Source organism: Lactuca sativa, chromosome 1 (assembly GCF_002870075.4).
Source record: "Lactuca sativa cultivar Salinas chromosome 1, Lsat_Salinas_v11, whole genome shotgun sequence".
Lineage (NCBI taxonomy): Eukaryota > Viridiplantae > Streptophyta > Magnoliopsida > Asterales > Asteraceae > Lactuca > Lactuca sativa.
Window position 1 is genome coordinate 75,095,432 of NC_056623.2, and position 14,107 is coordinate 75,109,538.

General features: G+C 33.1%; 1 protein-coding gene across 1 annotated transcript; it reads left to right on the forward strand.

Annotated features, from left to right (window-relative positions):
* Nucleotides 1-8,146: 8,146 nt before the first annotated feature.
* Nucleotides 8,147-12,257, forward strand: LOC111918504 (fatty acyl-CoA reductase 2, chloroplastic). Its single transcript, XM_023914168.3, has 9 exons — nucleotides 8,147-9,070; nucleotides 9,165-9,268; nucleotides 9,380-9,579; nucleotides 9,652-9,752; nucleotides 9,835-10,048; nucleotides 10,138-10,299; nucleotides 10,772-10,853; nucleotides 10,941-11,344; nucleotides 11,950-12,257. Exons 1-9 carry the CDS (start codon nucleotides 8,701-8,703, stop codon nucleotides 12,119-12,121), a joined length of 1,809 nt encoding a protein of 602 aa, XP_023769936.1. The 5' UTR covers nucleotides 8,147-8,700; the 3' UTR covers nucleotides 12,122-12,257.
* The last annotated feature ends 1,850 nt before the right edge of the window (nucleotides 12,258-14,107 follow it).

Consider the following 14,107-nt stretch of genomic DNA (forward strand, 5'->3'; position numbering starts at 1 on the left):
GACTTAATCCATTAAGTTGTTTAGGATCCTAGTGCCCATGGCATGGTTAAGGTCCCTACGGCGTGTCGGATGGGCTAACTCTCGACTGTGTTGTCCTTTAGTAGCCACGGCATGGCCAAGGATGGTTACAGCGTGGTGACCTGCTGTAGTTGACTTTGACTTTGACTTTGATCATTGACTTTGACCAAGTTTAACCTAAGGGTATTTTGGGTATTTTGAGTGGTATTTGAGGATGGTCACTATTTGATGAATATGTGATAGGTAGAGCTGAGATTCAGAGTAGAGACCTATTCAGCTATTTATTCATACTGAGAGGTGAGTTTTCCTCACCGTACTTATAGGTCGAAGGCACCAAGGTCGGCCTGTTGGATTAGATATCTGAGTTTTTGTATGTTGTTATGCGGAGATATGTGGTTATTGGTTATGTAATTAGACTGGTAGATCTGTAGAACTACATGTGTTTGTTGTTTATTGATTGGTAATGTTTACATCGATATGTTGTTATGGTTTACTGGCTTGAGGCGGACCAGCTGATACTGAAGGCCAAGATATCCAGGGCAGTCAAGATAGATTGAAGGCCTGCGAGCGGTCTAGTCAGGCCGTAGGCCCGGAGAGCGGTCCAGATAGGTTGAAGGCCTGGTGGCCTGGTGCGACGATCTAATCATGCTGAAGGCTCTATATGCATGTTGTTGTTTGTTATGTTACGTGTTGGTACTTAGGGGGCACTCACTAAGCTTTGACTTACAGTTTTAGTTAATGTTTCAGGTACTTCATAGGACTGTAGCAAGGCAAAGGCGTGACCGTACACATCCTTTGGTTTTATGTTATTTCGATTTTGGGATACTCTGATTGTGGAAACACACTTTTGAAACAATGATTTGTAAACATTTATGGTTTTGGGTTATTTTTGAAAATCTAAATTTTTTTGTGATTTTTGAGATGTTACAATGATTGTGGCAACTAGAGCTCACAATTAAGCAAGATGGGGGTGGTGTTGGGAGGATTCATACGCATGACTTTAGGTGCCAAGTCAGCTAACATGTGACTTTCCTACACCATTCCATATCGCCTTATGGTCTTCAAGAGGAAAGTAAGAAGGTATTGTTGTGGGATTATATTCAGTCTTTTATGAATTGTATGTCAGGGTTTTATTTTGGGTTTTGGGACTTTAACATAGTTAGAGAGAGAAATGAGAGGTTGGCTCAGTGTTCTCTCAATGACTGATCAATTTAACAACTTTATTGAAGATATGACTCTTGTTGAGGTGTTGTTGAGGTGATGATGCGGGTTACTCATTTTGTAACACCCGCAGATTCGGACTAGTAAATTAAGATATAATAAGCGTTAAAAATAACTTTTTGATAGAAAGATTATTTAGTATAAATAATCTTAACCAAATTTATAGTGTATGACACAAGGATTTCATACATATAAAGAATGCTGAAATCCGACTTCATATGAAAAAGTTATGCTTCTTCGAAGTTTCGCGATTAAACTGGCATGACTCTGCAAATCGTACAAAGTAAATTTCTGATAAATTAATTTTTAGCCTAAGATATCTAAATAAAAGTTGTGGTAGTCATTAAAGTGAGAGTGTACATATAAAGAACATCCAAATCAGACTTCGTGAGAGAAAGTTATAATTTTTCGAAGTTTCAGCGTAGCAGTATAAAGCTCGCAAATCGAATTTTAGATCGGTCGATTTTTAGCCGAAACGGTTTAAACGATAATTTAAGATCTCGTTAATAGGAGTCCGATGATATATAGACAATCGAGAACGGACTTCGAACAAGAGAATTATGAATTTATAACGAACTTTGACAATCTAAGTCTGTTAAAATATAACTTTAAAAATAAAGTCAAAATTAGCCGACGGAGTCTAAACGAAAGTTGTAGATCTCGTCGATAGCTACGTGTGGATATAAAGAACGTCCAAAAAGGATTTCATATGTGAAAGTTATGAATTTTTGAAGATCTGTAGTTTTACCTGCGTTTTTACTTGTTGCCTACGCAAGGCCACGATGTGGGGAGGATCCTGAACAACCTATAAATAGATGATTTTACCTCATTTCTTCATCACAAATAACTCCCAAACATCCCTCATTTTCCCTTAGTTTTAAGTATATGGCGAAGCTCTGAGGTCCCAGAGAGCCCTACATCTAGTAGTTAACAGACCAGAGTTTTGTCAGAGTATTGATAACGACCACAAACTATTCTAGACAAGTCAGGTCAAACATGAACAGACTTGCAACTTGTAGATCTTTATTAGCCATACACTGGCATGTTTACTACCTGTAGGTGTTAATCAATTGTACACGGGCAGGTTTACAACCTGTAGGTGCTAATCAATCAAGCATGGGCAGGTATATAACTCGTAGGTGTTTTTAAGTCAGACATGGACATGTATACAACCTGTAGGTGTTAGTACATTATCTTGCTGGTTGGTCCACAGTCTGTAGGCATTAATGAGCCATACACGGACTGGTCTTCAACCTATAGGTGTTACCAAATTATACATGGGCACGTCCCCAACATGTAGATGTTAAGGAACCTCATACGGACAAGACTACGAATTGTAGGTATGAATGAATTATTCATGCGGGTACTCCGTTCACTCCATGATTATCTTATTAGCACATATTGCTAATGGACATGTGAAGCATAATTTTTCACTTAGAGATAATTTAGGATAGATCCTTTGAGATCGTCAATCTAGGATCATGGAGTAAGAATAACAGGAATAGGTAATCAGGTAAATTGTTTGATGTAAATTATATAATTGTAACAAACTGATTATAATATTAGGGTTAAAAACCCTATGTACTCATCAGGTTTCTCAACTTGAACCATTCAGTTTATTTGAATCACATGTTATTAAATAAAGATACTCAAATAATGATGTATGAGAGATTCAATGAGACGTAGACCGTTAGTATATTGAGACATTGTAAGTCTCCATTTATACTTATGTTTCTGTATTGATAATGATATCCCGGGGTTTTATAAATAAAACACATTTCTTCAAACATGCTTTGATAATATTATTATCATGTTTTTGGGACAAATTCCGCATAAATAGTCTTTTTAAAAGAATACTCTTAATTTAATAAGCATAAAAAATCGGTCTTTTCTAGCCATAAAAATGGGGATGTCACACATTTACTCATACTAGTAAAATTGCTGATAAAATGAATATATTTGATAGATTTTTAGTGTAAAAAGATGTTAGGGAGATATTTCCTAACTTGGTTAGTATGTCGTTAGACATGGTGGTATCGGATCACTGGCCTATTATTTTGAAGCAACAACTTGTGGATTATGGACCCGTCCCTTTTAAACTTTATAATTCTTGGTTTGATAGGGATGAGGTGGCCACTGCCCAAGATAGAATGGAACAAATTCTAAAAGTAAGAAAACTTTGACAAGTATAAATGCGTGATTTGGAAGATGTAACTCAAAAAGCGAGAACTAAATGGGTGGTTGAGGGTGATGAGAACTCTAAATACTATCATAGGATATTGAAAAGAAATAGAAGACAGATGATTTTTCGCCGGGGGGGGGGGGGGGGGAGGGGGGGGGGGTAAAAAGAAGTAGGGAGTAGGTGACGAACTAGACTCTTGTAGAAAACCAATTTTTTTCAAGAGTTCAAAATGAAATTTCAACGGTTTTTTGGGTGTTCCAATTCAAACTCGGAGTCCTCAATATCCATCTCTTGATCAACAACAAAGAGACTTTGTGGAGGTTATAAATCTCTGGGTCCGGATGGTTTTACTTTTTCTTTTATGAAAAAATATTGGGATTTAATGGAGCATGATTATGGAATATACGATGGATTTCTATGAGAAGGCAAAAATGCATAAGGGTTGCAATACTTCCTTTGTCACTCTTATTCCTAAAGTTACCAGTCCATTTTTAGTAACATATTATAGACCTATTAGTTTATTTGGAATACAATACAAGGTTATTGACAGATTGGTTGTGGTTATTGGTTTAATTTGTTAGTATGGAGCAATATGCGTTTGTTAAAGGTAGGCTATGTTAGATGGTCTAGTTTTAATTAAGGAGTTGGTGGATTGGCACAAAAATAAGAAGTAGTGATGTATGATTTTTAACATAGTTTTTGAAAAGGCTTGTAATGATAAGTGGGTCAAGTGGATTCGGTCTTGCATTTCTTCGACTGCTTCTTCGGTTTTGGTGAGCTGGAGCCGGACTTTGGAGTTTCATTTTAAATGGGGATTGATACATGGGGTTGCTTTGTCTCCTTTTTTGTTTCGTTGGAGATACGATTGCAGCTGATTTAATACACAAGGTTAAGGTTGGAAATTTTAACCTCAGAATCTATCATTTATTTTACGTTGATGACATTTTGTTCATTGGGAATGGTCCAACATAAACATGCAAAATATGGTGGCGGTTCTATGAGTTTTTATATGGTCTTAGGTTTGAAAACAAACCTTTAAAATTCGAATTTTTATGGGGTTTGTGTCAAGCTATAGGAAATGGAGCAAATGGCATAAATTACATGATGTACAATTTTATAGGTTTCCTTTCAGATATTAAGGGATACCGATTAATGAAAAGATGGATGTTGTTTTAGGTTGGAAACCTATCGTTGATATCTTTTGATCTAAACTTTCTTCTTTGAAGACTGAATTTCTCCTAATTGGTGGTCGTTTGACGTTATTGAGTTTGGTTCTTGGTTCTCATAGTATTTACTTTTTTTCTATTTTATTAATGTCAGTTCAAGTAAAAAATACTAGAGTTCATGAGAGGTAAGTATTTTTTTGGGGTGTTGAAGATCAAGAAAGAAAAATTCATTGGATAAAATCGGATCTTGTCTTAGCTTCCAAGGATAAATGTGGAATTGGAGTTGGTAGTTTAAAATGGTTTAATTATGATTTACTTCAAAAGTGGCAATGCATATTTTTTAAAGACAGAGATGCTATTTGGGTTAGAGTGATCTCGGTTTTGCAAGGCTCACACGAAGGTTTTGATGGTTCTTGGCTCACAACTCGATCAGGGGTTTTTTAACCAAGAATTGTGTATGCGGCTTCAAAAATACATGATAGAGGTATTTCCCCTTTTAATCATCTAAAAAAAGTATTGGTCATGATGTGAGAACTAAAATTTGGAGTGAAGTGTGGTGTGAGAATGAAACTTTTATGACTAGATTTAATAGATTGTCCATATTAGAAAGTCACAAGATGAGTTTTGTCAATGAGTATTGGGATGGTCAAGCTTGGGTTTTAAGTTGGAGAAAGGAGATTAAAGGTGGGGGTTGGATTGGAGCAATTTGTTCAATTCCAAAATCTTTTATCAGATGTAGTGCTTTGGATTCCCAAGATAAGTATGTTTGGGAATTAGATAATTCTGAGATATTTACAGCCACTATAAATCGAATTAAAGGACATATGTTGTCGAATGGTGGGGGATAAATTAGGTGGACTTGTTGTGTCCAAGAAAAGTAAATATTTTTGCTTGGAGACTTATGTTGAACAAGATACCTACAAGAGTTGCCTTGGATAAGAAAAGGGTTGATATCGCTTCGATTCTTTGTCCCTTATGTTGTAAAAAAATGAAGATCTTCCTCATTTGTTTCTTAAATGTGAGGTGGCAAATAACATTTATAGTGCATTTAGTAGATGGGTAAACATGAATTTATTGGATTTTTTTAACATTAATTCATGTTTTTAACCGGATAGATGGATAAAGATTTATTTGAGGAAAAAAGAAGTGATGGAGGTGATTGTTCTTTCGTTGTGGTGGACTATCTCGAAATATAAGAACGATTTTGTTTTTCTGGAAATCAGAAGTTCATGAAAAGTATGTGTGTTGTGAGAATTTTAATTGGTTTGTTATTAGAAATAATAAAGTATCATATGGGTTGTTTGGCTTCAGAATCCAATCAATACAATTATTTTTTTTAGATTTGGGCTAGCTGTTAATATTAAGCATTAAGTCGTTAAAAAATATTTGTTAAATTGTATTAATATAGAACCAGTTATAAAAACTAATGTCACATATCAAGAAAAATACTAATGATATTAAGAAAAAAAACTAATGATATTACATTGATACGAACGATTTTTGCAATATATGTGGATTGTCTAATAACTCTTCCAATAATTTGCCACCAAACGATTTTTGCAATATAATATTCATTTAAATTATTGGGTGCTACAACTAATCTTTATACATTCGTCTTAGTTCTTTATACGTCTTTTATGAGATTATAACGTTCCTTGCAAGATTTAACTTGAACCGAGAAAAAATAAACGATTATTCCATGTCATTTATCCACCATAAACATGAATGTCAATGATTATAGTAACCATCACGTAACAAAGTTGTTTTTAAGAAATGATGTTAGAATCAAATACCCAACAAAATATAAGTTGTATAAATTAGGTTAAAATCCGTACAAAATAGGTCGAAGATCAATTGATCTCACATGGGCAAGATAGATGTTTGTGATGAACAAAATTACTTCACATAACTCTTAACCCAATTTTCATGAAATTAAAAGAAACGGTTATTAAGGAACCTTCAAATTTCAAGTTGAACAAATGGATTATGTGACAAAACAAAAAAAATGGTTCAAACGAATTTTTTTTTTTCAAAATATGATGTTTTTTTTTCAAGAAAAAAACTTGGGTATTTTTCAAAAATAAAATTCATCAATTAGCGGAAGATTACTGTTAAGCCTATTAAAAACGATTGAAAGATTTTTTTTATTAAAAAAAGATTTAAATAGAAAAAATTAAAAATCTAAAGTCCTTTATAACAACAACCCTAACCTTTAAAGCGTATGAAAATATTAAAAAAAAAAGTTATAAATCGAGTTAAAAAATGTTGTAAAAAGGTGCACAAAAATTATAAAAATAAATAAATAAATAAATAAACTAAAACTTTGTAAAAAAGTTTAAAAATGAGGTAAACGGTTATAAAAAGTTTAAAATTTTTGTATAAAAAGTCTTATTTTTTTTATAAAAAGTAATTTGATAAAAAAAAACTAATTTTTGGGCATGTTAAAAAAAGGGCAACATTTGTAACGAAATTTTAAGTTCATATCAAATTTGTAATAACATTTAAACTTTGGGTAAGCATTGAAAATTTGGATCAAAAATATAAAATTAAAATGCTAAAAATAAAAAGTTTGTTATCTTGTTATGTAAGAATTTTGGTTTTTGGCAACTTAAAGAAATTGGATAGTTGTTTTTAAAAAAACATTAGTGGTTATTCTTATAGATAAATACAAAAATCAACAATGTATTTTAGTTTCACTAAAAATATGTAGATAACGTCTTATCTTGACTCTTATTTATACAAAAAAAAAAAGAAAAAGAAAAAAAAAAAAAGAAAAAAAAAAAAAAAAAAAAACTTTATATTTCTATCTATGTTGTAAATGTAAAATATATAACGATGAAAGTAAATATATAACTTAAAAGTCTAAAATGCTTATAATAAAAGTCTAGTAATTAAGGAGTGTAATTTCATATATAATTAATATAATGTTTAAAATTAGAACCTGAAATTTAAAATATTGTTTGTGTTATGTAATTTGTTTTTATTAATCTTCAAACAAACTAATATATGGTTTAGGTTATTTTTTGTCACTTAATTTTTGGTTTTGTGATCATTTGGTCCCTTAACTCTTTTTAAGTTTTAAAAAGTCATGAAACTTTTGAGTATGTGCTCATTTAGTCACTTAACTTTTGATTACTTTTAGATTTGTGTTCGTTTAGTCACCTAATTTTTAAAATTATGCTCATTTAGTCACTAAACTATTGAAAAAATTTAAAAGTTTAGTGACTAAATGAACACAATTTTAAAAATTAAGTGACAAAACCAAAAGTTAAGTGACCAAATGAATACAAAACCAAAAGTTTGATGACTTTTTAAAACTTAAAAAGAATTAATGAGTACAAAATCAAAAATTAAACGACTAAAATAGACCTAAACTCATTAATATAAATCACTCACGTCATCACATCATATACTTTGCCTTTTTATTTTTTAAACTATTACTTCCTATAAATAAATTATTATTACATATAAAAAAATAAAAAAAATACACATGCTACTTGTAATATAAATAGTGATGGATGTGTGGAGGAAAATCCCAAATCCCCAAAAAGGCGTTGAATAACATGTTACCTAAAGGTACTCATCTTTTTTAGGTTTTGATTTTTGAAAGAAAAAAGAAAAAGTCAAAATTTGGTCTATATTTAGTTTAGCAAAATCCCACGCCCTTTCTCCATATGAATATTTAAAGAATTTCAGAACCCCAATTCCATAATCAAATCACAGAAGAAAACTAACTACTTCCCGCCATCTTAGCCGTTGGCAAAAAGGGAGCCTTTATCTTCATCCTCCTAACCTTCATCTCCTTCTTTTAAAAACCTCTTTTCACCCATCTGTCTTTAAATTAATCAACCAAACCCATATCTTATTTTCCATTCCTATCTCTATCTCTATCTCTATCTGTTTCTTTCTTTTTTTTTTTAAAAGGCTATGCGCTTTTTTCCCTTTAATTTTAATTGAATTACAGTTATCCAACTTTTATTATTATAGGAGGTAATTAGCTAAGAAGAAGACTTTCCAACTTCACAACCAACATCCTCCTAACTGCAAATTATCCCTTGTGTGATTTTGGTTTCGCATTTTTTCTTCTGGAAGCCATTTAGATTTCTCTTGAAAATGATGGGGACTATGTCTCTTGGTTCTTCCATCGTCATTTCGAAGAAAGGGGCTGTCACTTTGTTGAGTAATGACAAGAATTATTACCCCCCATGCTTGTCAAAGAAGAACGCCAACTGTTTGATGAATTGCCAAAGTGAAGGAAACGTCATTAAAACCAACGGGGTTTCAGTATCTGTTTCATCATCTTTCACAAAAAGATCCGTTTTGGTGAATGCGGATCCTGGAACAGCTCTCTTGGATACCGGAAGATCCGTTTTGCCTCCAAATGGTAGCGTTTACAATGGAGCACAAAGTGGAATTGGGATTGTGAATATACTCAAAGGGAAAGCCTTCTTTGTTACTGGAGCAACTGGTTTCTTGGGGAAAGGTACTTATACTTTTTCACCTTTTTTCTATCATATTCTTCACCTTTTTCTAACTCTTTAATTTGTTTTCTTTTTTTATTATATAAAAATCTCTAGTATTTATAGAGAAGATACTACGCACAGTGCCTGATGTGGGAAAGATATATCTCTTAATCAAGGCAAAAGACATGGATTCTGCCATGGAAAGATTAAATAACGAAGTATGCAGTTTTTTTTTTCTTTCTCTTCTTCTGGGAATATAATTCTCCTATGATCTATTCTTTTTTATCATTAAGTAGCATAATTAAATTTAATTTAGGATTGCATTACAGATAATAAATACCGAACTTTTCAAGTCTCTTCAACAAGCTTATGGGAAATCTTATCAATCTTTCATGTTAAGTAAGCTGATTCCTGTAATTGGAAATGTTTGTGAATCTAATCTTGGGTTAGATGAAGATACAGCAGATGTTATAGCCAAAGATGTTGACATAATTGTAAATTCAGCAGCTAATACTACTTTTGATGAAAGGTGGGTTAATTAATTAACAAAAAAAAAGTGTAAAGAATAAAGATTCACTAAAAAAGTCAAATGGAAATGCAGATATGATGTAGCTCTTGATATAAACACTAGAGGACCTAGTCGCCTTATGAGTTTTGCAAAAAAGTGCAAGAAACTTAACCTCTTTCTTCAAATTTCCACAGGTAAAATAAATAAATAAATTTACCCCTTGAAAATTTATAAAAAGTTTTATAAAATTTTGACCTTTTTTTGTTTTGCTTGTAGCGTATGTTAATGGACAAAGGCAAGGAAGAATCATGGAAAGGCCATTTAATGCGGGTGATAGTATAGCAAGGGAGAGCCTAATTTATGAGGATCAAGAATTAATATCAATTCCAAATTTGAATGTAGAAGATGAAATAAAATTGGTTTTGGAATCAAAGAAATCTTTAGGAGAAAATGCAGCATCTCAAAAGCTGAAAGAGCTTGGTTTAGAAAGGTACAATGGATTCGATCCTAATATTTGTCTTTTTGAAATACTATTGAATAAAAATGACACCTTTATTGTTCATTTTGTGGTTTAATTAGGGCAAATCTATACGGGTGGCAAGATACATATGTTTTCACTAAAGCAATGGGAGAAATGATGATTGATAAAATGAGAGGTGACATACCCGTTGTTATAATTCGGCCTAGTGTCATTGAAAGTACTTACAAAGAACCTTTTCCCGGGTGGATGGAAGGAAATAGGTACAAGTTTTAATTTTTTTTTAAATATATGTTTATCCGTATTTGTCTCACATCAACTAAACACATGACACAGTCTTATCTGCCTCTATCAAATGTGTCCCACATCAGCTAAACACAGTCTCATCTGCCTCTATCAGTTGTGTCTAACATTAGCTAGACATAAATATATGCATATATGTATGGGTCCCACATCAGCTAGACACAATCTCATCTGACTCTAATAATTGTGTTTCACATCAAGACATAGTCTCACTTTAGCTAGACACAAATATATGCATATATGTATGTGTCCCACATCAATTAGACACAGTCTCATCTGCCTCTATCAATTGTGTCTCACATCAGCTAGACACAGTCCCACATCAACTAGACACACATATATGTGTATCTGTATGGGTCCCACATCAGCTAGACACAGTCTTATCTGCCTCTATCAAATTCAAATTTTTTGCTTTTTCTCTGTTATTTGAAGGATGATGGATCCGATTGTACTTTACTACGGAAAGGGACAACTTAGTGGATTTCTTGTTGACCCAAATGGTGTTCTTGATGTGGTAATTTCTTTTCTTGATGATGTCATAAATTACTAAAAAGCTTTAATTTTTATTTCAAGATTTACAAAACCCACAAAATATTTTCAGGTTCCAGCTGATATGGTGGTGAATGCAACAATGGCAGCCATGGCAAAACACGTGACATGTGGCAAAACGGAAGAGAATTACATATATCAAATAGCTTCATCAGCAGTGAACCCATTGGTGTTTAAAGATTTGGCAAGGCTACTTTATGAACACTTTAATTCTTCACCATGTTTGGATTTAAAAGGGAGGCCTGTTCATGTACCTATCATGCAACTTTATCGATCCATGGAAGATTTTTCAGCTCATCTTTGGAAAGATGCGATTAATAGAAGTGGATTGAATAATTCGGGTGGAATAAATAAAGGGAAGTATTCACATAAACTTGAAAATATTTGCAGAAAATCAGTGGAGCAAGCAAAGTATTTGGCCAATATTTATGAACCCTACACGTTTTATGGTGGAAGGTAACATCAAATTTCAATATTCGTGAATTTACACTTTATACCCTATAATATTGTCTTTTAACACTTTGACTCCATGCATCATATAGAGCTTTCGGTTGGATCCGTTTAATTAAATAGGCTAAAGATTTTAAACCCTAAAAATTTCAACCCTAACCTAATTTGTTTAATTAAACAAGCTCATCAAGTTGACCTATTTAATTAAACATGTTGAAGATTTTAAACCATAACAATTCCAACCGTAATCCAACCTATTTAATTAGACAGGTTCATTAGGTCGATCCGTTTAATTAAACAGGTTAAAGATTTTAATCTAACTCGGTAATTTTGGTTGGATTAGGGTTTGGTCGATTTTTGTCAGCTCTAATACATATAATGTGAATAGTCCATGTGCTATTTTGAGAATTTTGCCTTAAAATAGTCAAAATTTGGTGTTTATACTTGAGGACAATTTGATCTTTTTAAGGCCAAATCAAGCCAATGTTTTCTCTCTATTCCTAAGAGCATGGATCAAGATTTATATATGCTTACATAGATCACTTGATTGTTTTGAAAAATGATGAAAGTTTAAAACTTTTTGAAGGAAAGTTTTTTGATTCTTTTTTTAGGTTTGACAATAGCAACACTCAAAAATTAATGGGGATGATGTCTGAAGAAGAAAAGAGAACATTTGGATTTGATGTGGGGAAAATAGATTGGAGAGATTACATCTCAAATATTCATATTCCGGGGCTAAGGAGGCATGTAATGAAGGGAAGAGGAATGTGCACCCAAAATTAACTATATGAAAATTAGTCGATATACATTACACTATATGCATATTTTCTATAAATAGAGAACTATATTGTAATAAATTAATGTGATTTCTCTCTTTATTATTTTCTTTTGAAATTAAATGGGGGCAAAACCCTTTGACTAATGAAGTGAGTTTCATTGAATGTATTTTGTCAAATAGAATATGTATGAAATAGTATCGGTTATGTATGTTATGGTGCATCTCATAATTTGGTTGGTAGTTATATGACCATTTTTTCACTTAGTTCTTGTTTTTTAGATTCTATAAATTTACCATTCTCTTTGATTGTGACATATAAAGGTATGCAAGTAATGTGTTTGATGGATTGTTTTAAGATAGTCGTTATGTTAAGTTTACAATTTTAATAGATGTATGATTTCTCATTTGAATGAAACTTGTTTGTTTATAACAGAGTTGTGAAAATACCCGTTAGGGTTAACGATGATTTTCACCGTATAAATACTAAACAGACACAATTAATTTACATAAAGGATACTATATTATATAAAACATACAAACATAAGCAAATAACATAATATTTAACACACCCCCTCGGTTTGAGGTGCAGGTTCTCAAACGTGTAAACTACTCAAAAAATCTGAAATAACTATGTAGGTAGTCTCTTAGTAAATATGTCAGCAAACTAATGAGCTTTTGGTTCCATATGTTTTTTAAATCTATTTCCATATGTTTGGTTCTTTGTGTGTCGTTTCCATACTGGATCAATATAAGGCATAAAGGAGTCAAAGACATGGTTCTTGGGAAAAACTATGTGTCGGGACGTGACCATAGGGAGGCCATGATGTGACGTGCCAAAAATAAGAACGCATTCCGGATGGATGTCATGACATGACATGAGTATGGTCACGATACAACTATAGATGCAGCCCAAGTCCATGATCGTTTAGGGTTTCCTTCATATTTAAACCTTTAATCTCGGATTTAGGGTTCCAATTCCAACCTCCATCACCCTCTAGAATGTTGAAGCAAACCCTAATACCCTCCTCTTCATTTGTGAGCTTATTCTTGGTGCTTTTGGTTTGGTTTTGAAGGAATAAAAAGGCTTTGGTAGTGTTGTGTGCATCTTAGAAAGTTTGGGACTTCTTTTACGACATCTATGGACCTTTGTAAGTGTTCAAGATCCAAACTTTATTGTTCTAGGTTGCTATATCTAAATTCTTGTCCCTTTATCTGCAAGTTTGAGCAATGTAGAATGGTGGGATTCCATAAAGCTGGCAACTTTATGGGCCCTTGAGGTCCCTTGAATGTTATGTATGTTGGATCTGAAGTTTGGCTAAGTTTTGAATAGATTCATGTGATTGTGGTTCCATTTTTCATCATTTTGACCTAATAAGAGATCTAGACATGCATGTCTATAAAGCATCGATTTTTAGAGTGGTTTTGGAGAAAGAAATCCCTCTGGAAAGTTGGAATGGATAGCTTAAGGGATTAAGGGTTGAATGCATTAAGTTGTCCCAATCTATTGTAGTCAGAACATGACCATATGGTGGTCACGACATGACGATAAGTTTTCCCGATTGTTTTGGACTGATTATGTCACGACGTGATGGCATGATCATCATGTCATGATGGTATCTTGGATCGAGACTGAGGTTGGTTGAGTTGGATCGTGACTGAGTTTGGGATCGGTTAAGTGTGTCCTCACGACTTGGCCATGGGTTGGTCATGACATGAGGGTCAGCTGATGGTGATGCTCACTATTGACTTTGACTTTGACTGTTGACTTTTAGGCCAATTGTCTAGTTTTAGAAGGTAGACTACGGGTTTACCTTGAACGGTTTATTAGGATGTGTGTAGCACCCAATTCTTTCCCTGTGAGAGCTGTTAGCACTTGTTTACGTCTAAGAGGTTAGTCTTCTCACTATATTGTGTAGGATGTTGGATGTCTTTGTGGCTCTTGCATTATATGTTGGTTGGGCATGTGTGTATGTTGCGATGGGCCCGTTTGT

What these genes read in the sequence shown, in the direction of transcription:
- LOC111918504 (XM_023914168.3), top strand. Translation starts at nt 8,701, where the DNA reads ATGATGGGGACTATGTCTCTTGGTTCTTCCATCGTCATTTCGAAGAAA. An exon ending in AATACTACTTTTGATGAAAG is followed by an intron (nt 9,580 to 9,651) that starts GTGGGTTAATTA and finishes ATGGAAATGCAG; the next exon opens with ATATGATGTAGCTCTTGATA. An exon ending in CAAATGGTGTTCTTGATGTG is followed by an intron (nt 10,854 to 10,940) that starts GTAATTTCTTTT and finishes AAATATTTTCAG; the next exon opens with GTTCCAGCTGATATGGTGGT.